Genomic DNA, 26,623 nt, shown 5'->3' with positions numbered 1-26,623 from the left:
TAACATCGGAATAATTGTAGCAAGGAAATGTAGAACATTGGTAACACATTATAAAATTCATAAACCAGATATCACGGCACAACTACCAATTTCTTGTAGAATTTGGTTTAAAAACTATACCACTAACATGTAAAGCTCATTTACACTAAACAGAAACACAATATTTCCTTTTCCAAAGGACTTGTCTTCCCAGGAATCAAGTAGCTCAAAAATAAAGGTTTAATCACCTAAAGAAAGGCAATTCATTTGTTTGAAGACAAAGTAATTTAAATAATTTTAGCATGTAATAAACTTCTCATGAGCTCAGAAGGTCCGAGAAGGCTACTTAAATTAAGTAGCTGAAGCAGGGGAGGTTCAGACTTGATATTAGGAAGCATTTCTTTACTGAGAGGGTGGTCAAACACTGGAACAGGCTTCCTACAGTGTACTAACCCAGAGTGAGAAGAATATTTCTCTGCCTGTTTTTAAGGGTTCTTACCCCCCTGAACAACACGGTTTTAACCTCCAATCTTGGAAAAAATTACCAACAATCAGACAAGAACTAGAAAATACAGTGGTGTGAATTAGGTGATAGACTACTATGTAAGATTGTCACAGGGTGAAAAATTTAGAGGTTTTGGGCTTCTCTTTGTAGTAAATAGATAAGAGTAAAAAATATCAAAATGGAGGATTGTTGATGTTCCCTAAACCTTCTTCTCCTTCTTCTACTTCTCCATGTTCTGCAGTAAAAGTAGTTTGGAATGATTGGATAGAGAATTCTGCAGTTCCTGTCTGTGTTACTGAATAATTGGTAGGAAAGTGAAAATAATATACGTTTTTAGTAACTATTGGTTAAATTATCTTTAAAAGGCTGTGTAAATCTTGATAATTAGAGATTTCACTCCTGCTTTCTGTGCTCTATGCTGTACCTGGGTCACGCTAGTAGCTCTGTTCCTCTGATAAGACTTAATAAACAACTATCCGGCAGCACTGAAACTCAAGGAAGTCTCGGTTTATCTTTGAAACTCCTTGCAAGGACTTTTAGAAAATTCTCTCCCATCAGGAGGGATTTGATTTATGGCACGGTTCAGTGTCATACAGAGGTGGTCAATGCCCCAAGCCTGTCACTGTTCAAGAGGCATTTGAACAATGCCCTTAATAATATGCTTTAACTTTTGTTCAGCCCTGAAGTAGTCAGGCAGTTGGACTAGATGATCATTGTAAGTCCTTTCCAACTGAAATATTCTATTCTATCCTATTCTATTCTATTCTATTCATCATTTAAGTCATAAAAACTTTTATAAAGGATAAAAAGGAGAAAAATAAAAATAGGAGTCCTGTTTTGGGTGGTCAGATGTTAAAACCATCACACTGACAGGCTGAAGATTCTGCCTGCCATCTTCAACACAACTGAAAATTAATTCTGCCACTGATGCCATGAAGATTTTTGCCTTTTCTTTTATACTCCTGTTATACCTTTTTACAGCTTCTGTATTCCTAGTGCTTTTTGCCTACATTCTTGGACTTGTTTGTCAATCTAAGAGAGTAAACATTTTAGAAGCTTTGTAGCTAGGGATCAGTGTGCCCCAGACCCCAAGGTCCTCTCCAGAACACATTCTGTAAACCAAGATAGAACCATCCAGGGGAAGGTTCATTGGGGAGGGGGGCTCACTTGAGCCTCTCATTGGGGAATCTTGGATAGATATGCTAATTAGTAAAACCTATAAGGTTATACCCGATGTTGGGGGGACACACACACTGGGTGGGGTGCATCTCGATGCATATGACCTGGACATGTGCACCTAAGGATCCTTAAAATAAATACCAAGGTAAAATCCCTTTTCCCCTTCTAACCGTGTATGACTCTTGATTTTAACACCAGGAAAAGGCATCACCACAACTCTTAGTGATAAGAACTTGGGACCTTTGTCCTTCTGAAATAGCTTTGTAGCCAGAAGAAAACTAGAGAAACCTCAGTGCAGAAAGCAATGCATGTGAACTTGTCATGGTTTAGCATAGTTTGGGTTTTTAGTTAAAGAGGGCTCCATCAGCCACGGAAGTGATTCTTTGCAAAGAGGTGCTTACAGCTTCCTCTAGATCCAATAGAACCAATCAACTGGCTAGTTTGAATATTGGCAACTTTTTTAAGCCACTTAAGAAGCTTGACATGCCTCTGTGATCCACATTTAAGAACAAACAAAGCCCGGGAAAGCTCTCTTGCTTCCAGCTTTTGGACAAGTAACTTGGGGGCCTGTGATGCGGACCAGCAGGGCCGGCCGGGCCCTGCTCAGCGTGGCCCGGCCGGGTGGGCCGCGGCGCTGCTTGGCTAAGATGTCAGCCACTTCTGCTCGCTGGACACCTGGCGCAGCCCCCCTCAGTGCGGGCTGGGCCGGCCGGGAGACAGTCACCCCGGAGCCTCGCAGCCCTGTTCCATCCGCTGCCCTGCTCCGTGCGGGCCAGCCCCCACGGCCCTGCTCCGTGTCGGCAGCCCCGCAGTGTGGCTCGGCCAGGCCGGCCCTCACCTAGTGCAGCTGAAATTCATCTGAGGCCGCTGCCCAGCAAAGACCATGTGACCAACAGCGATAAGCAAATTCCAGCTGCAAGGCCGAGGTGAGATTAACCCTTTTAGTGTTGTAAGATTCCTCCAACAACAGATGAAGCCTGCAGACATCAATCCTCTCCCAAGTCAAAGGAAAGGGAAGGGTGAAGACACGTGAAGAAAACACCATAAAGACACCAAAGTCAGTGAAGAAGGAAGAGCTGAAACCCTGAGGGAGGAGAAAGAGGAGATGCTTCAAACCTAGAAGCTGAAATTCTGTTGTAAAGCTATGGTGATGGACTATGATACATCAGAGTACCTGTTGTAATCTCATGAAAGCATGGGGTGTGCAGTGTTCAAACTGCAATTGTGAGCAAAGGTACCTGTGCTGAAACAAGCAAATGTTGAAGTAGCTGTGATTTGATGAGAAGCTTGATGTAGTGGTTTGGTCCAAAATACTCATTACTATTTACCTTCTGTGAGATAAGAATTAGGAGAAACGCAAAGCAGGCACCAAACTTGAAAGAATATAAAGAAGTTTATTAACAGACCTAAAAGAAGAAAAAAAAATTATACCACACCTTCAGAACACTTCTCCTCCCCCCACCTTTCTCCCTTCTCCCAGTGACAATGTAAAAAGACAACCCTTGAGATATTCAGTCTGTTTACCACTTCCATAATAACCTTGTTCAGTCCATTTAGGAAGAGGAGTCTCTCTTGCCCATGCTATGAAAACATTATCACAACGAGACAGCCGCCCAGGTTGGTTCTCTGCTCACATGTGAGTCCCTTCCCCCGACTTGCAGCTTTTCCCACAACTGCTTTTGAGGGTCCACTCTTGAAGTTTTTTGGGGTACAATTTTAAGGTTGAGCCATTCAGAAACAAAAGTTCTCTTCACCCATCTCTGGGAGCATTTCATCTCTAAGAACAGAGGCCCTTCTCCTTCCCTGGGAGCAAAGGGTCCTCCTCATCTTCATCTTTAGGACTATCTCTGGGAGCATCTCTAGGAACTGAGGTTTTCTCCTTTTCCATTTGGAGCAAAAGTCCTCATCGCTTCCATCTCTCCCTGTCCAAATTTCTCATGAAATTACAGCTGCTTCAGCATCTGCCTATCTCAGCGTAGGTGCTTTTGCTCACAAGTTGAACGCTCCACCCCCCATGCCTTCATGAAATTACAACGGGTACTCTGATATATCATAGCTTTACAACAGAATTTCAGCTTTAAGCATCTCCTCTCTCTTCCCTCAGGTTTTCAGCTCTTCACAGCACTAAAAGGGTTAATCTCACCCAGGCCTTGCAGCTGGAATGAAGCTTATCACTGTTGGTCACATGATCTCTGCCGGACATCGGTGGGAAGCTTTCGGCTGAATCTTGGCCTCGCTGGAGGGGGAGGGAGCTGAGCCACTCCAGCTGCCCACAGCAGGACTGTGGGGGGGTTCCGCGGGTGGAACAGGGCCCATCAGCTCCAGGATGGCCGTGGCCTGGCCCGAGCAGGGCCTGGGCCGGGCCTGCTGGCCCCTGCACGGGGCCCGCAGCCACCTGTCCCAGCACCGGAAACGAAACAGACCTGTGGGGGGGTTTGTCTATTCTTAAGTGTGGATCACAGAGGCGGTCACAACTTTAAGTGGCTTAAAGAATTGTCCGTATTCAAACTGGCCAGCTGATAGGTTCTGTTAGGTCACAGAAGAAGCTGTAAGCACCCCTTTGCAAGAACATCACTTCCAGGACTATGCTTGCTAACCCATGACACTTGAACAGAGAGAGATGAAAGTGATGAAGACCCTTGCTCCCAGGGAAGAAGAAGACCTCTGTTCCTAGAGATGAAGATGCTTCCAGAGATAGGTGAAGAGAACCTTTTGCTTCTGAACAGCTCATCCTTAAAATGGTACCCCATTAGCTCAAGATCGAACCCTCGAAAACAGCTGTGGGGAAAGCTGTAAGATGAGGGAAGGGACTTTCACATGTGAGCAGAGAACCATCCTGGGCGGCTGTCTCTCTATGACATTGAAGCCATGAGAGAACTGTTTCTTGTGGAGATGTCTCCATAGCATGATCAAGAGAGACTCCTCTCCCTAAGTGAACTGAAAAAGATTATTATAGGGGTGGTAAACTGACTGAAAAAATCTCAAGGGTTGTCTTTTTATGTTGTCAGTGGGAGAAGGGAGAAAGGTGGGGGGAAGAGAAGTGTTCTGAAGGTTTAGTCTGACTTTTTTTCTTTCTTTTAGGTCTGTTAATAAACTTCTTTATATTCTTTTAAGTTTTGTGCCTGCTTTGTTTTCTCCTAATTCTTATCTCACAGAAGGAAAATAAGTAAGTAATGGATATTTCGAACCAAACCACTACAGAACTGTTGCCCAAGTCTGAAATTGCAGATTGTAAAGCTTTGTATTAACTTTAGAAACATCAACAAATTCCACTCTGAAAATTCTCCTCTTAAGAAGCAGTTGAGTAAGATGTGAGCATGTTCCCATTTTGATCTTATTAAACAGATAATAGGAATGTCCTATGTAGCTATTTAAATTTTAGTTTATGAGAAAGTTCCCATAAGAAGCAAGCATCCAAGGTTCTGGTCATTCTAGACATATATTTAACTATACAATAACATAGAACATGTGATATACAAGAAGCATACTTTTCCAAAAGACACCTCTTGGCTCGATTAACATAGAGTATCATTCCTAAATGATAATACTTGAAGACAAAAACTTTTGTCATCATCTAAATCTCTATGACTTTTATATGAAGTTTAATTATTGTAAAGGCCCAGGATAAAATCCCAGGCTGGCAGAAATAAATTGTACAACTGTAATCAACTTTAGGAAGACTAAAGTTTAATCTCTACTATCACAGTGATGCTGAATTGATTTTTGCCTTTTTTTCTATTATATATTCTCTATATTCTTTACACATATATTTGTAGCTCTGTAGCCTATTATTGTATTCGTAGTTAGCTCCAGAACTTTTTCCTATCTTTTCCCTACCCTGATCAACAGTAACATTGAACTCTTATGGATAAACTTCTCATCACTTGATAGATCTATTTGCAATCCAAAAACCTAATTTTTAAAGAATTTTTAACTTTATTTTCATTATACTTTAAAAATGTCTGGCAGAAGATCAATTCCTATTTTTAAATCAAAATCAGTATGTTCACATAGTTCCACTAGTTTCTACAAAATTTATTATTTCACAAATTTTTCAGCTCTTCAAGTAGAATCCAAAGTGCCTTGAATGCATAGAAGTCCTTTGAGTTTCTAGGGTTTAAAAAAAGCTTTCACACAAAAAAAAAATATAGGTGCTAGGAGCCAGGATTATCCTACCACTTGCTCCAATGTGCTTTATCTTGGGGAAAAGTCTTAATTCTGGCATTATTACAGGTGACATTATAGGAGTCAAACAGTTTTAACAGCTTTTATAGGCTGGTTAGCCTCACCTCGTTCCTGAGAAGTTGATGAAGCAGCTAAACCTAGGAACCATTTAAAAACACATGAAGGAGAATATGGCAATTGGGAGTAGTCAGCATGGATTCACCAAAAGGAGTTCGCGCTTGACCAAATTGATAAACTTCTACAATGATACAACTGGCCTGGTAGATGAGGGGAGAAATCGATGAAATTTGGGCTGGATCAGCAGACACTGAGATAGATTGAGAATTGGCTGAATGATGATATTGGGTTTATGTGGCAAAGTTTTGGTAGTGGGGGTCTGCAGGGGTAGCTTCTGAGAGGAGACAGCAGAAGCTATCCCCATGTTGGAAAGAGCCAGTTTCAGCCAGCTCCAGGATGGACCCACCACTGGCCAAAGCCTGAGCCAATCAGAGACATTAGTAGCACCTCTGTGATAACATATTTTTAAAAGGGTAAAAAATGCTGCACAACAGCAGCCGGGAGAGAGGAGTGAGAATATGTGAGACAAAATTCTGCAGACATCAAGGATCAGAAAAGAAGGAGGGGGAGGAGGTGCTCCAGGTGCCAGAGCAGAGATTCCTCTGCAGCCTGTGGTGAAGACCATGATGAAGCAGCTGTCCCCCTGCAGCCCATGGAGATCCATGGGGATGCAGAGATCCACCTGCAGCCCGTGAGGAACCCCCACCAGAACAGGTAGATGTGCCCTGAAAGAAGCTGCGGTCCATGGAGAGCTCACACTGGAGCAGGTTTTTTGGCAGGACCTGTGACCTTATGGGGGACCCATGCTGGAGCAGTCTGTTCCTGAAGGATTGCACTCCATGGAAAGGACCCATGCTGGAGTTCATGAGGAACTGCAGTCTATGGGAAGGACCCACATTGGTGAAGTTCATGAAGGACTGTCACTTGTGAGAAGGATCCCACACTGAAGCAGGCGAGGAAAAAAGAGAGGCAGAGATAATGCATTATGAACTGACTGCAACCCCCATTCCCCATCCCTCTGTGCTGCTGGGGGGGAGGAGTTAGAAGAGTTGTGAGTGAAGTTGAGCCTGCAAAGAAGCAAGAATTTAGAGTGATGGTTTTTTAGACTTATTTTTATTTCTCATTATCCAACTCTGATTGACAATAAATTGAATTAATTTCCTCAAGTTGAGTCTGTTCTGCCTGTGATGGCAATTGCTGAGTGATCTCCCTGTCCTTATCTTGACCCATGAGCATTTTGTGGTATTTTTCTCCCTTGTCATACTGAGCAACTTGGTGGGCAATTGGCAGTCAGCCAAGGTCAACCCACCACAATGGCTGGGCCCAGAGGATGATGATCAGTGGCAAAAAGTGTAGTGACTAGCAGTGTACCCCAAGGGTCAATACTGGGTCCAGTCCAGTTCAGCATTTTCATTAATGATCTGTATGATCAGGCAGAGTGTACCCTCAGCAACTTTGCAAACAGCACCAAAACTGGGAAGAGTGGTTGATATTACAGAGGGTTGTGTTGCTTCCAGGAAAGGACCTGGAGGTCCTCGTGGACATCAAGTTGAACATGAACAACCATTGTGCCCTTGCTGCAAAGAAGGCCAATGGTACCCTTGTCTGCATTTGGCAAAGCATTGCCAACAGGTGGAGAGACATGATCCTTCCCCTCTACTCAGCACTGGTGAGGCCACACCTAGTGTACTATGTCCAGTTCTGGGCTCCCCAGTACAAGAGAGACATGGACATAATGAAGAGACGCCAATAAAAGGCCATCAAGATGATTAAGGAACTGGAGCATCTCTCCTATGAGGAAAGGCTGAGAGAGCTGGGACTCTTTAGCCTGGAGAAGAGAAGGCTCAGAGGGATCTTACTCATGTATATGAATCCCTGAAGGGAAGATACAAAGACGATAGAGCCAAACTTTTTTCAGTGGTGCACAGTGAAAGCAAAAGAGGCCATGGGCACAAGCTGAAACATAGGAGATTCCCTCTGAATATCAGGAAATATCCAGTGATTGAGCACTGGAACAAGTTTCCCAGGGATATGGTAGAGTCTCCCTCTTTGGAGATATTTAAAAGCCATCTGGACATAGTTCTGATCAACTGCTCTAGGTGGTCCTTCCTGAGCAGGGGGGTTGGACAAGATGACCTCCAGAGGTCCCTTCCAACCTCAACCATTCTGTGATTCTGTGATGCTGTGAATTCAATTATTTAAATATCCTGGCATTTCCTTCCCATAAACCATCTAACACCAGTATGTCAAACACAAACCAGACTTCCATTTGGAAATCTGAGCCATAAAGCAGCTCCAGCTGAAAGTCAGGGCTCTTACCTATATAGGTGAGGCAAGTCCTTACCTGTGAATTTCTTCAATTCCAGTACAAAGGTGCTTTAAATGGCTTGATCTGTGTCTGTTGTGTCCAAGCTACTGTCTCAACTGGGAGATGGGACTGTTAGCAAGTCATGTAGTCACGTAGTTTACACTTACTATTTTTAAATTTCTTATTGGAATACAGAAGTAGCACTCCCATAGCTCATGTTGACCACAACTGTGATTCAGCAACCTTTGAATTAGCTCAATGGTTGTTGCCACTCAACTGAAATTAATTTCTGAAATCTCAGACCCTGAATTCAGGGCCATGTCAAACACTGCACACAAGCATACCTCTAGCAGATCTTTGGATATATTCACATTTGTGGTGGTTTAGCCTTGGCTAACAGTGAAATTCCCACTCAGCCACTCACACCCTCCCTGCCCCAGTTGGTCAGATGGAGAAAATAGGAAGAACGGGAGCAAGAAAGATTGCAGGCCAAGATAATGACAGGAGATTGTTTACAAATCATCGTTGCAGAAAAACAGACTCAGGTAAAATTAAGTAAACTTATCACCAATTAAAATAACAATGTAATTACTAATTCAAGTAGCAGGAAGCAAAAAGACAAATATTAAAATACACTTCCTCCTTTCCCAGGCTCATGCCTTCATTCCAGACTCATCTTCCCCCCCCCCCCCTTGCTATTGACACAGGTTACATGCAGCCCCTTCAGTGAGGCAATGAACAGTTCATGGGTGTATGGGTGTTATGGTCAGTACATAAGAAAATCTCTCTGCCACTCCTTCCTTCTCACACTTCTCTTCTCTAGCATGGATTCTCCATGGGCTGCAGTTCCTTCACAAAATATCCAACTGCTCCAGCATGGTCTGTTACGTAAGCTGCTACATGAATACTGATTCTGGCACCATGGAGCACCTTCTCCCCCACCTTCTTCTCTGACCTCTGTTCATACTGCTGGTTTTCACTCTTTTCCCCCCCTACTCCTCTGCATGTCTGGTGGGTTTTGCCCGGTCTTAAGTATGTTTTCACAGAGGCACCATCAACTTTGTTGATTCGCTCAGCTTTGGCCTGCATTGGGTCCATTAGCAAGCCAGCTGGAACCAGCTGTGTCCAGCACAGGGCAACACCTTACCCACTACCAAAACCTTAAGAATCAAAGGACAAACAATGCAGATGTCATCATGAGAGTCTACTATAGACCTCCTAGCCAGGATGATGATGCCAATGAATTATTCTTTGAGGAACTAAGGGATGCTTCCAAGTCAATTGTCCTTGTCCTTATGGGAGTCTTCAATTTGCCAGAAATTAACTGGGAGCATCACACAGCTGGTACAAACATGACCAGAAGATTCCTAAGATACCAGGATGACAACTTTATGGAACAAGTCCTAAGGGAGGCAACTTGGAAAGATGCCCTCCTTGACCTACTGCTTGTCAACAGAGTGGAACTCATGAGCGAAGTGGAGATTGGTGGTCATCTTAGACAAAGTGACCACAAAGAGATCAAGTTTAAAATCTCTGTTGACAGAAGAAAAGGTCCATCAAAACCTCAACTCTGGACATAAGGAGAGCAGACTTCAGGTTGCTCAGGGAATTAGTGAATAAGGTCCCCTGGGAAAATGCTTTTGCAGGTGCTGGGGTCCATCAGTGCTGGTCACTTTTTAAACACCACCTGTTAAGGGCACAGGAGCAGGCAATTCCCAAATGTTGGAAGTCAAGAAGGCAAGGCAGAAGACCAGCTTGACTGAACAGGGATCTTCTCTTGGAAATAAGGCCAAAAAGGAAAGCATATGGCCAGTAGAAGCAAGGTCAGGGGACATGGGAAGAATACAGAGATGCTGCTTGCCACTGTAAGGAGAAAATCTGTATGGTCAAAGCTCAACTGAAGTTGAAGCTGCCAGAACTGTGGGGGGCTATAAAAAGAGTTTTCTCAAATATATTAATGGCAACAGGCAGTGTAAAAAAACCATTGGCCATTATAGGATGAGGATGGTCACCTCATAAACAGGGACATGGACAAGGCAGAGGTGTTTAGTGCATTCTTTGCCTCTGTCTTTGACATGGATGATGGACCAAGGGGGTCTCAGTGCCCTGAGCTGGAGGACCACGACTGTGAGCATGATCAACTCCCAGTCGACCCCGAACTTGTGTGGGATCTGCTGCTTCAGCTGGATCCCTACAAATCTATAGGGTCTGATGGGATTCATACAAGAATCCTCAAAGAGCTGGCTGATGTCATTGCAAAACCTCTCAAGGATTTTTGAGCAGTTTGGGAATCTAGAGAGGTCCCAGCTGACTGGAAGTTGGCAAATATTGTCCCAATTTTCAAGAAGGGCAAGAAGGAGGTCCTCAGAAACTACAGGCCTGTTAGTCTCACTTTGGTGCCTGGTAAAGTTATGGAGAAGATTATTCTGGGAGGTATTGAAAAACAGCTGAAAGACAATGCAGTCATTGCTCACAGCCAGCATGGCTTCATGAGAGGAAAGTCCTGCTTGTAAAACCTGATTTCCTTTTATGATGAGGTAACCCAGCTAGCTGATCAAGGGAAGCCACTTGATGTAATCTTTTTGGAGTTCAGCCCAACTTTTGATGCTGTCTCTGACGCCATGAAGATTTTTGCCTTTTCTTTTATACCCCTGTTATACCTTTTTACAACTGTATTCCCAGTGCTTTTTGCCTACATTCTTGGACTTGTCAAGCTAAGAGAGTAAACATTTTAGAAGCTTTGTAGCTAGGGATCAGTGTGCCCCAGACCCCAAGGTCCTCTCCAGAACATATTCTGTAAACCAAGATAGAACCACCCAGGGGAAGGTTCCTTGGGGAGGGGGGCTCACTTGAGCCTCTCATTGGGGAATCTTGGATAGATATGCTAATTAGTAAAACCTATAATGTTATACCCAATGTTGGGGGAGACAGAGATAGACTCGGCGGGGTGCATCTCGATGCATATGACCTGGACGTGTACACCTAAGGATCCTTAAAATAAATACCAAGGTAAAATCCCTTTTCCCCTTCTAACCGTGTATGACTCTTGATTTTAACACCAGGAAAAGGCATCATCTCCCACAAGAACCTTCTGGACAAAATGTCCAGCCCACAGCTGGATAAACACATCATGCAATGGGTGAGCAACTGGCTCATGGGTCAGGTACAAAGGCTTATAGTGAATGGGGTGACATCAGACTGGTGACCTGTGTCTGGAGTTCTGCAGGATTCCATCCTTGTTCGTGTGCTCTTCAACATCTGTATAAATTACTTGGATGCAGGACCGGAAGGGATACTAAACAAGTTCGCAGATGATACAAAACTAGAGGAGGTCTCGACTCTCTCAAAGGCAGAGAGGTCCTGCAGGGAGACCTCGACAAATTAGAGGACTGGGCAATCACCAACCATATGAAGTTCAACAAGGGAAAGTGCCGGATTCTGCACCTGGGATAGGGCAACCCTGGATGTACGGACAGACTGGGGAATGAGATGCTGGAAAGCAGGGCCGCAGAAAGGGACCTGGGGGTCCTGGTTGATGGAAAGTTGAACATGAGTCAGCTGTGTGCCCTGGCAGCCAGAAGGGCCAACCGTGTCCTGGGGTACATTAGGCACAGCAGTGCCAGCCAGTCAAAGGAGGTGATTGTCCCACTCTGCTCTGCACTGGTGCAGCCTTACCTTAAATACTGTGTGCAGTTTTGGGCACCGCAATATAAAAAAGATATTAAGCTATTAGAGAGCATTCAGAGGAGGGCAGCAAAGATGGTGAAGGGCCTTGAGGGGAAGCTGAATGAGGAGCGGCTGAGGTCACTTGGTCTGTTCAGCCTGGATAAGAGGAGACTGAGGAGGGACCTCATCACAGTCTACAACTTCCTTGTGAGGGGAAGAGGAGGGGCAGGCACTGATCTCTGTGGTGGCCAATGGCAGTACCCAAGGGAATGGTCTGAAGCTGTGTCAGGGGAGGTTTAGGTTGGATATGAGAAAAAGGTTCTTCACCCAGAGGGTGGTTGGGCACTGTAACAGGCTCCCCAAGGAAGTGGTCATAGCACTAAGCCTAACAGAGTTCAAGAAGTATTTGGACAGTACTCTCAGGCACATGGTGTGACTCTTGGGGATGGTCCTGTGCAGGGCCAGGAGTTGGACTCAGTGATCCTTATCGGTCCCAGTCAACTCATCATATCCTGTGATTCTGGGAATACAATGTCACACAAGTAGGAAAGTTGCATGACCTTTCAAATTAAGAATGAGGAAAAGTGATCTGTAGCATAAATTCAGCCTACACTTTGTCAAGAAGTCAAAAACTAGAAGTGTCTATCCAATTAGATGTGATTGATGGAGAGGGGGTAGAATTGATACATCTGAACAGAAAAAGCAAACACAGTTGTCAGCTGATTCTAAAGGAGAAAAATAACATTTCCCAGCTTGAGTTATCAGAAAGGAGAAGGAAACATTCATGATTCTTAGATTCTCTTTGCTCTGAATGTCTTCTTAAAAGAGAATTATTGTAAGTTAAAACTTTTTTTAGTTTTTAAATAAAATTAGAAATATTAATAAAACTGGGAATAACAAGATTGCTCTTAATGACTCAAGCTATAGTATTAAGCCCTTTATCTTGTGTTAAAACATGATAGATTTATGAATACTGTAAGATAAAATTTATACAAATATACAGTTATATACTAAACTTCTCAGATATATACTAAGCATGCTTCATAACTGTGGCAGAAGTCTTAGTTCAGAAATGTAGTGTTTAAAAAATGTAATGCAGCTTAATGCATACTTTTTTTTTGTTTTTCTTACATATAGCTCTTTTATCCTTTCCCCCACCCCCCAAGCATTAACTTCTGAGGTCTAGTACATACATGAGAATCTTTATATCCATTAAAATAAACAAGCAACTATATGGGTCAAGCTTTCCCTCCATACATATTTCAGAAGAAAATCTGACCAAACTGTATCCTAAACCCTGCAAAATAAGGATATAAACAGAAATAAAAAGTAGAAGGAAAGATTTCTGCATGCTAGAGAACAGCAAAATTGTATTAAACATGTTAGAATAAGAAATGCTAGTTTATATATATATATATATATATTTAAACTTTTGTTTAAAATTACTATTATGTTAACCATAGTCCATTGTGATAAAAATATTAGGAAGACATCTGGTCTTGCTTTTAAAATGTCTATTTTTTCCATCAAAAAATTTACATCAAAACCTTCAAAGTTGGCAGTTTTTGCACAAAACGTTGTGTAGGTAACAGTTGGTTCATGGATTCCCAATTTTTTCAATGAAAATTTCTTATTTTTCTATTGGATAAACACCTCTTGTCTGAAAAGTATATTAGTATATCTGATTTTGCACAGAAAACAAACAGTACTAAGTTTTTCACCTTGTAAATATCACAGAGTCATTCTAGCTCCCTACTCTGCATGTCATCTATTTAGAATGCTGGGGATTTGGAAATTTATTTTACTGAAATCTTTGCACACCTGAATTGATTTAGGGGATGAACAAAGATCTTCAAAACTACTTTATATAGATACTGTTGGGATGGAATAAATAAAGCAGATCCACACTATTTTCATTAGTATCCAGTGAAAGGACAAAAGGCAATGGGCACAAATTGTACTGCAGGAAATTCCACTTAAACATAAGAAAATTCTGGGGTTTTTTTACTCTAGGGGTGGTTGAACACTGAAACAGTTTGCCCAGTAAGTTTGTGGAGTCTCCACCTTTAGACAAATTCAAAACCCAACTGTACATGGGCGTGGGCAACCTGCTCTAGCTGACACAGCTTTGTGCTGCGGGTGTGTGTGTGTGGACTAGACAATTGCCAGAGGTGTCTTTCAACTAAATGACATTTTCTGTTTTTCAGTTTGTGCCCATTGCTCATTGTCCTGTTACTGGGCACTGCTGAGAAGAGTCTGGCTTTGTCTTTACTCCCTCCCATCAGGTATTTATACACATTGATAAGATCCCTGTGTTGCAGTAGTACTGATCTCTAGCTCAGCCACACCCACGCCTGTGACTGGTATGGATTCCATTGACCTGGACCCCAAATTATAGATTTGCATTCTGTCTTGACCTTGGACCTGTCTTGCCCCTAGGGACCTACCCAATGATCAATGGACTGTGTCTGACCCTGGTTGTCCTCACCAGACCTGAGTCTGATTTGTGGACTGACTTCCTGGCTGGACCTTGGACCTGTGTCATCACCACAAATTTGTCTGATGATCTGGACTCTCGGTTAAATTTGACTACCATCTCCAGATCTGCCCTGCTCACTTCACTTGGATACTGCAGGACTAGGCCCAGGCTGGTGAGGTCCCTGCTGTGTATACCATGGTACTCAACTCCCAGTTCCCCATTCCTTAGGGAGAAGCCAGCCCTTGCTGCTCCCTGACAGGAAGACAGTTTTGAAAGCCTTGCTAAAGTCAATATAGACATAATCCACTGCTCTTTCTTCATCCATGGAGCCATTCACCTCATTGTAGAAAACTATTGGGTTGGTCAAGCATGATTTCCCCTTTGTAAATACATGCTGACAACTCTCAGTAATCTTCTTGTCCTTCATAGGCTTTCCTAACACCATCCCTGCACACTCAGACAGTCTATACATATAGAGAGTCTATAGACAGACTCTATATTCCTCCTAGGTTCCCTGACCTTGCTTCCACCTCTTGTATACTTTCTTTATACGTTTGAGCTTTGTCAGGAGCTCCTTGTTCATCCATGCAGGCCTCCTTCCACCTTTGCTTGACTTCCTGCATGTTGGGATGGACCATTCTTTAACTTTGAGAAGGTGATCCTTGAAAAATAAACCAGCTCTTCTGGACCCCTTTGCCCTGTAGGACTGTCTCCCATGGGATTATTCCAAGCAGAGCCCAGAAGAGGCCCAAGTCTTCTCTGCTCAAGTTCGGGGGTTTGATGAATCAGTTCTTGTCAGGAGGAGGAGATCAACACAAAGCTGAACCTAATCACAAGTTCTTCTATCATTTTTTATGTGTGCTGAATAAAGAGATGAAAATGAACAGCAGAATTTGAAATTCAAAGCTCCTATTACTTTTTTTTCCATCTTGTGAGAAAATAACCCAAGACCACCAAGAAGTGTCTGTTCTGAAGAACTGAATAATATTTTACTTTTTTAATAAATTTTTCAAATTTATGAGTTTTTAGGTATGTCTGTCTACTGATATCAGACTCCAGCAACATCAACTGCTGAACTGACAAACTTCTCTTTTTCCCAAGGGAAGTTAAAAAATTTCCATTAGAGATTCAACTTTGCCACATAAATGCAGACAGGTAAGGTTCTAAGAACTAAAAATATGAAAAAGTAGTTTCATATAACACTATACCTCTGTTTCTGCTGCATGGGTTGCTGTCTCATAGCCATATATTGCATGTCCTCTTGTAGACGATTAAGGGGAGAATCTGGTTTGACACGAATCCCATAATAATGGTATTTAGAGTTCCCCCTTCATGAAAGAACAAAAATAACATTGTTTCTTTTGTATATACATCACACGTTAACATTTGCGTTGACTGGAAAACAGTACATAAAAGTTAGGCTTGTCTTTCCTCTCACTCTGGTATAAAACTGATATAGCTCCACCAGCTTCTGAAAATCAGTTCACTTAAACTATATTTTCCAGCACTTTACTGTTGGGCTTCATTTAAATAGAATAAGGTAAATAAAAAACCAACTAAATTACTTATGCAGTCATGGTGAATAAAACAATTCCATAAATGGGATATGCTTGTGAGTGAGGGTTTGTGAATGTTCCACTAATCAGTCCTGGTCAACTGGAATGAAAGAACAGAATTGGGCTATCTGTGTTCATGTTTATGAGAGTGTCTATATGGGTGCTGGTAAAGGCATTGCCCTGTGTTAGCTTCTGTGGTTAGCTGTGTTAGTGTCATGTGTGCATTTGTCTGCATCTTTAGAATACATGTTCAGTCTCACTATTATCTGGACCTGCAAATGGAAACAGCAGTAGCTGCATCCATTGGACTGAGATGGAAGATATCTGGGTCATAAGAGTACACAGAATCTGGCTATAGCAGACCAGGAGTCCCCTGAGTCCTGAAGTCTGCTGGATTTGGCAACTCCCTTAACAGAAAAGTTTTAAATATTTTTATTTGCTTAATTCCTTGCTTGTTTTTAATATATGAGCTTCATGTTCACGATTATTATTGGTATTTTTCTAACTTTAAATTAAACTTTAATTAAACTTTAAGATTTTATTAACGCAAACCTGGTTCCCAGTCTTCTGGTCCGTAATCCCATGAAGATTGACCGTATGAGTTTTCCAAAGGAGGCAGCATTGACTGGATCTAACTTGTGCTCCTGACAATGACGTAAGTAATGGTTGTAAAGGGTACTTCTGGGGAGACTCACTCCTTCTGCAGTTTCATAGTTGTCTAAAAGCCATTGGAGCTATGTCAAATATGAAAGAGTGAACATATGTAAATTCAGTATTACTCTACTGAAAACCCCCACTTAATTGTACAACACAGAACTCTGATATTTTTTAGACCACTCTTAAGGCCTGTTTAATACAGTGACTTTGTTCTTCAAGCAAATATAATCTCTTTAAATTTCTTTCAATGTTAGATATGCCATGATGCCTTAGTTTCGGAATTTTTTTTAGGTTTACAAGGAAATAACAAGACTTATGGCACCTGTGAGCCCAGATAGCTCCACTTCTAAAAATATTTCAGATTCAGTACCATTCATTAACATTTTATGAAATTATTTGTGCTTTGGAGAAAAATTGCTGGAACTCCAAGGAAAGAAAATAACCAATGTAATTTATATTAATTGCATGAAAAAAAACTAATAGAACTAAGTTAATAAATTTTAAAATCTGGAATGATATACTATTTCTCTTCACATGGAATTAAAAAAATACAAATGAAAAAAACCCAGTACTACATTCAACTTAATAGGGTTTATTGTCTTCCAAATACAAAGAAGAAACTATCAAATATAAGGTAAAAAGCAATCTAGAGGACATGAAAAATAACTTGTATAGCTATAAAGCATCATGGGCCCAATCCCTTTCTGTTGTAGACTCTTTGCTTTTGACTTCTAAGAGGAAGAGAATTAACTTTTTTTTTTTCCTTTGTAATTTATTTCAGAATTTTGGTGAATAATTTTGGAAACATTTAGGCAAACAGTTTCTAATACATCGCTGTACCTTTATATAGGACAAATAGTAACTAACATAGATCCACAGAATATTCTGAGTTGGAAGGGACCCATGAGGATCAACTCTTAAGTAAATGACCCATACAGGGATTGAACCCACAACCTTGGTGTTATTGGCACCATGCTCTAACCAACTGAGCAAATCTCAGGGTCATTCACACAAAACTCAAGTAAAATGGTCATTTTAATGACAATTACCAGTATAAGAGAACAAAAAAATAAAATGGAAATATTTTTATAGTTTTTATTTATCAGCACTCCTGACTAATGGGGGAGGTTGCACTTGACTAGAAGTTAGCAAACCTATAAGGAGGGCCAGAAGGAGGATCCAGGGAACTACAGGCCTGTCAGTCTGACTTCAGTGCCAGGGAACGTTATGGAGCAGATCATCTTGAGTGCCATTACATGGTATGTACAGGACACCCAGGGGATCAGGCCCAGTCAGCATTGGTTTAGGAAAGGCAGGTCCTGCTTGACTAACTTGGTGTCCTTCTATGACAAGGTGACGCACTTAGTGGATGAGGGAAAGGCTGTGGATGTTGTTTACCTGAACCTTAGTAAGGGCTTTGACAGTGTCTCCCAGTGCATTCCCCTGAAGAAGCTGGCTGCTCATGGCTTGGACAGGCATACTGTTTGTTGGGTAAAAAACTGGATGGATGGCTGGGCCAAAAGAGTGGTGGTGAATGGAATTACATCCATTTGGTGGCTGGCCACAAGTGGTGTTCCCCAGGGCTCAGTATTGGGGCCAGTTCTGATTAATATCTTTATCAATGATCTGGACAAGGGGATTGAGTGTACCCTCAGTAAGTTTGCAGATGACATCAAGTTGGGTGGGCGTGTTGATCTGCTGGAGGGTAGGAAGGCTCTACAGAGCTTGTATGAGGTTCAACAAGGCGAAGTGCATGGTCCTGCACTTGGGTCACGACAACCCCATGCAGCACTACAGGCTTGGGTAAGAGTGGCTGGAAAACTGCTGGTCAGAAAAGGATCTGCGTGTGCTGGTTGACAGCTGACTGAACATAAGCCAGCATGTGCCCAGGTGGCCAAAAAGGCTGATGGCATCCTGGCTTGTATCAGCAATAATGTGGCCAGCAGGGCTAGGGAAGTGATTGCCCCCCTGTACTTGGCAGCTGTGAGGCCGAACCTCAAATCCTGTGTTCAGTTTTGGGCCACTCATTACAAGAAAGACACTGAGGTGCTAGAGCATGTCCAAAGAAGAGCAATGAAGCTGGTGAAAGGTCTGGAGCACAAGTCCTATGAGGAGCAGCTGAGGAAACTGGGGTTGTTTAGCCTGGAGAAAAGGAGGCTTAGAGGGGACCATATCACACTCTCTACAACTACCTAAAAGGAGCTTGTAGTGATGTAGATGTCAGTCTCTTAAGTAACAAGAAATAGGACAAGAGTAAATGGAAATATAGGAAAATTTTCTTCAATGAAAGGGTTGTCAAGCATTGGAACAGGCTGCCCAGTGAAGTGGTTGAGTCACCAGCCCTGGAGGTGTTTAAAAGACATGTAGCTGTGGCACTTAGGGACATGGTTTAGTGGTAGACTTGGCAGTGTTATCAGTTGGACTTGATCTTAAAGATCTTTTCCAACCTAAATGATCCTATGATTCTATATTTAACTTATGTGGTTTCAGATTTTTGGGGATACTATCATTTTATTTAGCTTGCACCTTCCTCCCCCCATGGTTTCATAACCTTGGAATTTCCCTTTAATTTCCACTTGAATAATTTCCAAATTTTGTTTTCATCTTGTATTTACTAATTACTTAAGCAAGTAATTATACCAAAATTAATTAGAATGAACATCCAAATTTTCCAGGTTCACAAATCTTACAGAAAGTCTGGACTTAGTTTGAGCATCCAATAAATCCCCAAACCATGGATTTGGTTTTGGCATTTGGAACAAAGTTTTATTCCATTATGCTGGACCCTCACACAGTTGTTTAAGCCATTTCACTTTAGTCCACCAAAGCAATTAATATGACCGAGATATGTGTTTAAAGTACAGTAAAATATATAATTATGTGACATTGAATATGCTACTCTGCAGGGCTACTTACTAATAGATCACTGAACAAAATGTGTTCTAGTAATGTTCCATATAACTTGTCATTTACAGAACAAGAATATCAATATTTTAGTGTCCATTACTCTTGAAATATGTTTCCACTCTGACCCTTCTTTATTGCAGAACTATTAGTAAAAATTAGATTATAATGAATATATTGGACATACAGTTCTGTTTAAGTCAGTTGTAAGCAATTTACTGAACACAATACATGAAAAATGAAAAAAAAATTAGGAAAACATTTACTCGAGACCTTTCAAAGACCATCTGCATGTTTACTTTCTTACAGAAAACATCACTAGAACTATCATGCTTAGGTTTCTAAACAAGAGCTCTGTGTAAAGATGTAAGAGAAGCATAATCTAGCTGTGTGCAAGATGGATGTAGATAATGTTGCACTTTAAATAAACATTAAAAAGTGCAGTTCATCATCCTTATATCAACTTTTTAGGTATAAATGCAGTCTTAACATTCACAATTTTTTATTAACTTGAGCATTTACAATTCTGAAACAAAGCCTAGGAAAAAATATTATAACTTTTTACCTTTACATGAGTGTATTATCAAAACCATTTCATTATATCTTAATTATATCCTTCAAACTTACAACTTAAGCTATACTAATTAGTTTATGGAATATGAGCAATTTGTTTTACCTCACAAAGAAAAAAATTATTAACAAAACCTCTGAATTATTTCCAATTTAACTTCTAAATATAGTATTAGACTTTTTTTCCAGATTAATTATAATTTATTAGGGTTAATTTCAGTGCATTTTACTAATTATCTGTATTTGACAGATATTCTTTCAACCACAGCTTGGCATTAGCCAACAATGGGAAGGCAAAACCCAAGATAAGTACCAAGTAAGGATATTTGCTCCAGGGTGAAGATATTTCAATAAAAAAATGCTGACATGATTATTTGGCAAGTTACAGCCTTCAAAGAAGAATGCCAATAGCTGAATGCCATGTAAAAAGTAAATAATCTGCAGACATGATAACATTATTGCAAACAACCTTAAACACATTTTTGTATTTGAAAAAATCTAATTCTAAAATTGAAATGTCTACACTTTGATTTTTGACTTGTTGATTTATAATATTAACAACATTGGAATGGTATTAAATGGTTTATGCAGAATGGGTAAATTGACTACAACTTCAATGAAATGCCAATATTTAAAAATCATTAGATTATAAATTATTTAATCACATACAGAAAGAAATCAGGAAAGGAAATAAAGGAAAATTAAAAAAAATCATTAAAATAAACAGGTATTAATTAAGGCAGCAAAATGCGAGCTTAAGGAAGAAGATAGGACTAAAACCATATTTACTGTCCTTGAGTCATAATTCAATAAAAGTTTCTAAAAAAGGGAAAATATCCAGTAAGTTTGATCTGGGTTTGATTAATTTCTTCCAAAATGACTGAGGCTAGGAAAGAACATTTATTACAGCAAGATGCCTGCAGGTCTTTTTTCCCCACAGAATCCACAATAGATCCCTCTATTTGTCTTTCAGTAGTTTTTAAAATACCTCAAAACAGTTAAGAAACATCAGGATAAGACTACCATAACAGACAGATACAAATCTCATTATTAGAAAGATATTTTCATAAAATAATAGAATAGTTTGGGTTGGAAGGGACTTTTAAAGGTCATCTAGTCTAATTCCCCTTCAATGATTAGGGACATTTTCAACTGGATCAGGTTGCAAAGAACCCCATCCAACCTGACTTTGAACACTTCCAGGGATGGGGCAGCCACAACTTCTCTGTGCAACCTGATTGTTCCAATGTCTCATCACCCTCATTGTAAAGAACTTCTTTCCTTATGTTCAATTTACATCTATCCTCTTCCAGTTTAAAACCATTGCTCCTTTTGCTGTCACTACAGGCCCTGGTAAAAAGTCTCTCTACATCTTTCTCATAAGCCCCCTTTAAGTACTGAAAGGCTGCAATAAGGTCTCCATGGAGCCTTCTCCAGGCTGAAAAACCTCAAGTCTCTCTGTCTTTCTTCATAGGAGAAGTGTTCCAGCCCTCTAATCATTTTTGTGGCCCTACTTAGACCCACTCTATCCCACTATCTAAGCCATTGATGAAGATATTAAATGGCAATGGTCCTAGTACAGGCTCTTGAGGGACACAATTCATTACTGATCCTCGTTTGGACACTGAGCTGTTTGCTGTAATGCTTTGGATGCAGCCATCCAGCCAGTTTCTTATCCATCTAAGAGTCCACCCATCAAACCCATATATCTCAAATTTAGCAGCAGGAATGGTGTGGGGGGCTGTATCGAAGGCCTTACAGATGTCTAGATAGGTGACATCCATACCTCTCCCTTTGTCCACCAAATCAGTTGCTCCATTGTACAAGGCCACTAGATTAGTTAGGCATGATTTGTCCTTGCTGAAGCCACATTGACTGTCTCTAATAACCTCCCCGTGTTCCATATGTTTCCTCCTCTTCCAGGAGGATCTGTTCCATGATCTTTTAACTAGTGCATTACAGAGGAAATAGGGGAATACGGTTTTCTGATGTAGAAAAGCTTGTCCTTTAATTCTTATTGTTTTCATTATGAAGATTCTGGATTTCCTGGTCAGATTCAAGGCAGATTTAGCAATTCTTTGTATATCTAAGTTTTAATACATATGTTTGGCATTTTGCAAAAAAATTTATCACTCATTTAATTATGATGCTAAAATAATTTTAACATGTTTCTAGGTTGGAAACATTTACTTTTAAAACATCCAAAATTATCTAAATCTCTTTCTTCACATTTCAAACAGAATTCAATTTCCTTCATCTAATTTTAACATTTTCTAAGAAAACTAAATTCTCTTCCAAGAAATTGTACTGGCTCCTGCTGTCTTTTTCTACCATGATGATAAATTTATACAAAAAAATTTTGCTTTTCACCTCCATATTACCACACTCTTGGGGGGGAGGGGGGGGGAGATGTCAACAAATCAAAATAAGTGTATAGACTCTACCCAATATACTCATACATTCATATCACAATCAATATTTACTTTTCTGTGGTAAAGAAATACAAGAATCTGAAAAAATATGTAATTTTATGCTTGTTAGTAAGGCTTAGAAGCAAAAGGGATGCAGTATGTATATAAATTTAGCAGCAATTAAAAATACAAAACTATTTATACCAGCTGAAGAAAAAACATTTTGTTTGCACAACATTTCAAGAAAGACTAGCACTATTTAAAAACAAACTGAAGATTAAATTTTGAGCCTTACTCCTTTACCTAAAAGTTATATTTGGAACCATCTTTTTATGCAAAACTCTTCAGCCTTTTATTACGGAAAATTCCTAACTACAGGATTTGCAAAGACAGAACAAAGCAAAAGGCAGAAGAAGAAAATATATTAGACACTAACAGATTGTTTTCATTTTTAAATCTCATGAGACGGATCTGCAGAATTGTTATAATAAACTTATTCAGAATAATAGAAATATCTGAAAAGAAATCTAAAGTATATTTTTTATTCAAAATGTGTGCACTGCTTCTTTCCCCCTTTACCTGCTCTTAAAGTATTATTTGAGGTACACAAATTATAGAGAATTATTTTTAAATGTCAAACACAGACTACCTAAGGGTTATTTGGTTATTTTTACATTTACATTGGGACCTGCAAAATAGACAAATATGTTAAGCTTCCTTAACACAATACAGAACCTAGAAAAGAAATGCACTCTACAGTGTATCATGACACTTAGCCTGACAAAATTTAGTGACATAAGATGTAGATTACAAGCAACTAAAATGGAAAGATTACAAGCAAAAAATAGCAATAAATTAAAACAAACATTTAGAGGCAGGCTAAGCATGCAGAACAAGATAGAGATTAGCTTTCATGAAAGAAGAGACAACTTACATGGCTGTTGAGAAGAGAGCTTCTGTGAGTAGAAAGACCATCAGACTTTTGAAGTGTCTCAATCGCCATTTCAATCTGATAATAGATGTCATTAGAAAATGACTCAAGACAGTATAAAAGACTAATCAGAAAAATTTTAATAGATTGCTTTAAGTTCAACAGAAATATCTAGTTTGGTCACAGCTAAGGGATATTTTCTACTTAAAGGCCTCATCCTGAAGTCCTCATGAAGGCAAACCTCCTAGTGAAGTCAGGGAGGCATTTTGCTTGCGTATATACTGCAGGATCCCACTTTCAAAGTCCAATTTACCTTCCTCCCTATTCATGAAATAAGAGAAGTGGATTTACTAGTAATCTACATTGCAAACAGTAAAAATTACTGAACAATCAGTGTTTTGAATAAAAGAAAAAAAAATCCCAGAATAAAATCCTAAGAAAGGCCTCAATGTTTCTTCCTCTAAGTATTTGAGAAAGAACTGTGCACACTTTGAGTGTGAATAAGAAATAAAATTTCTGCTGTCTGCAACCATGGAGTAAAATCTCAATCATTCAGTAGGTTTTCTGTCATTAGCTTCAATGTACAGGATATCACCCCCTACAGCCTGTTAGAGAATTCTTTGAATATCCAGAGCTCTCAAAGTAAACAAAAATTGGAGGCTTACACAGACAGCAAGATTCATCATTAAAAGGAAATAAAAAATCAGATGAGTTCAAAATAATACTTTTAAATGAAAAAATATTATAAGCCACTAATTATACAGTAGTATTACTCCTAATACAAATGAGTAGACAACCATATCCATTCCTATTCTTCCCTTCCATATTAATACATCTTATTAATTCAATAATGACAACAATAAAAATAAAGTTACAATCTAACTGTAGTTTAGATGCAGAGCTAGAATAGCAAAAACATTGAAAGTCATTGAGACAATGGGATGTACAGTAAAAAAAGGCACATAATGAGCCACATTAAATGGAAAAAACAGAAAAGCAATGGAAAAGCATCTGTACATTTAAAACCACTTATATCCACTGTTGACAGTTTTTAAATAAATCTTCCCTACCCTTCTTTAATTATTATACTATTATCCAAAGAGTTAATACTGGCAAATTGCATTACTAAAATGACTTCACTCAATATACAGCACAAAACTGAAAAATATTTCAGATTATATTTCACTTAGTGCATAAATAAAATGTGCTTTCCCCTTTTTATAAACTAATCAAATAGTATTCTTACTGTAGGAATTCTCAATGAAAAAGAAAGTCTTTCTTACAACTGCTTACTATTAGAAATATAAGCCTTTTGATAAAAGCATACTAAGATCTGATGAGTATGCAAGAAATATTGCAAAAATAATGTTTGAACACAGATTTTTTTCTTGCTTCAGTAGAAAATACTATTAGGTCAAACTATTCAATCAGACAGAAAAGGTCAAATTTAAAAGGATACTCTATATTAAAAATTAAAAGGTTAAGATTTCATCATAATAAGATCAACTCACTATATAGTACAACCGTAGACTCTCCCATTTTAACATATTATAACATGATGCATAATTTAAATCATAATTATGAATCTCACTCCACTCTTTGACAATACCTTCTCTACAGCAGTACTACAGGGCTGAAGTCCTGCCTCTTGCTGGCTCATTCAAGCTATTACACTACCCTCTCACTTCACTGAGACAAGTTTTTGTGACCTGTTCAAAGAACCAATTTTTTAAAACCATAAATTATGAATATATATATATATATAATCATAGAATTATAGAATGGTTTGGGTTGGAAGGGACCTTAAGAATCATCCAGTTCCAACCCCTCCACCATGGGCAGGGACACATTCCACTAGACCAGGCTGCTGAGACTTCCATTCAACCTGGCCTTAAATGCTTCCAGGGATGGGGTATCCACAACTTCTCTGGGAGACCTGTGCCAAGGCCTCACCACTCTCACAGTAAAGAATTCTTCTTAATATCTAATCTAAACCTACTCTCTTTCAGTTTGAAGCCATTCCCCCTTGTCCTGGCACTACATGCTCTTGTAAAAAGTCCCTCTCAAGCTTTCTTGTTGGTTCCCTTCAGGTACTGAAAGGCCACAATAACGTCTCCCCAAAGCCGCCTCTTCTCCAGGCTGAACAACTCCCAACTCTCTCATCCTTTCTTCAGAGGAGAGGTGCTTCAGCCCTCTGATCGTCTTGGTGGCCTCCAGGGGGGGTCTCACCAGAGTGGAGTAAAGGGGCAGAATCACCTCCCTTACCCTGCTGACCATGCTGCTTCTATTGAAGCCCAGGATATCATTGGCTTTCTGGGCTGCAAGCACACGTTCCCACCTCATGTCCAGCCTCATCCACCAGCACTTGCAAGTCCTTCTCAGCAGGGCTGCTCTCGATCAGTTCATCCCCCAGTCTATATTATCACCTGGGTTTTCCCCTACCCAGGTGCAGCACCTTGCACTTGTCCTTGTTAAGTCTTATGTGGTTCTCATGGGCCCAGAATTCGAGCTTGTCTGGGTCCCTCTGGATGTCATCCCATCCTTCAGGTGTGTCAACTGCACCACTCAGCTTGATGTTGTCGGCATACTCATGGCCACAGATCCATAGATTTTAAAGCCAGAGATCTTAATGATTACTATGATCAGCTTGTCTTATTTTTTTGAATAATGTAGGTCAAGAAATGTTTGCCTCTAAAATTCGCCCTTAATTATTTCATTAATCTCATGAAGTATTAGTGAACTAGAGCAGGTCTTCCAGAAAGACTTTTGATCTATATTTGAAATTATAAGTATTCATCATATTCTAGTGTAACTTGTTCCAATAATAATTCTTTTCATTATTAAACATTTTATGCAGTATTCCTTGTCTAAATTTTGATGCGTTGCTGTGGTACACAAAAAGTAACACCTCGCCACACAGAGCTGGCACAGCAGGACGTGCAGAGCTAACTCCAGCAGACACACAGCTGCCGGGACACCCTGAAAGTCTCTCAGAACCGGAGTTCAGAGATAGCACGTTAGGCGCCAAATGCGGAAGGTATCTTTTCAGCTTTATACCGGCTAGCGCTTGTATTTCAATGCCTTAGAAAGCCTCGAGCAGCCTTGAGAGGTAGCACGGGCAATCTAGCACTTTAGTAGCTCTAAAATCGGTACCTGAATCAGCTGCAGAGCAAATACCATCAGCAGAAGCAAAGAGGGAGAAATATAGCTCCCTGCCCGCTCAATTCCCTGCAGTT

General features: G+C 40.3%; 1 protein-coding gene across 2 annotated transcripts in view; it reads right to left on the bottom strand.

Moving 5' to 3' along the window:
- LOC116437448 (transcription factor RFX3-like) overlaps positions 1-26,623 on the bottom strand; it is a 140,252-nt gene that overhangs the window by 39,846 nt on the left and 73,783 nt on the right. For both annotated transcript variants that reach the window (XM_032095095.1, XM_032095094.1), the window contains exons 4-6: positions 23,391-23,465; positions 16,467-16,648; positions 15,567-15,686 (exon numbers count right to left, since the gene is read on the bottom strand). In XM_032095095.1, coding sequence (XP_031950986.1) covers positions 15,567-15,686; positions 16,467-16,648; positions 23,391-23,465 — 377 coding nt within the window. The remainder of the gene's footprint in view (positions 1-15,566; positions 15,687-16,466; positions 16,649-23,390; positions 23,466-26,623) is intronic.

The sequence above is a fragment of the Corvus moneduloides genome, chromosome W (assembly GCF_009650955.1).
Source record: "Corvus moneduloides isolate bCorMon1 chromosome W, bCorMon1.pri, whole genome shotgun sequence".
Taxonomy (NCBI): domain Eukaryota; kingdom Metazoa; phylum Chordata; class Aves; order Passeriformes; family Corvidae; genus Corvus; species Corvus moneduloides.
Note: the sequence above shows the minus strand (reverse complement) of the source record. Positions and strands in the feature narration are given on the sequence as shown.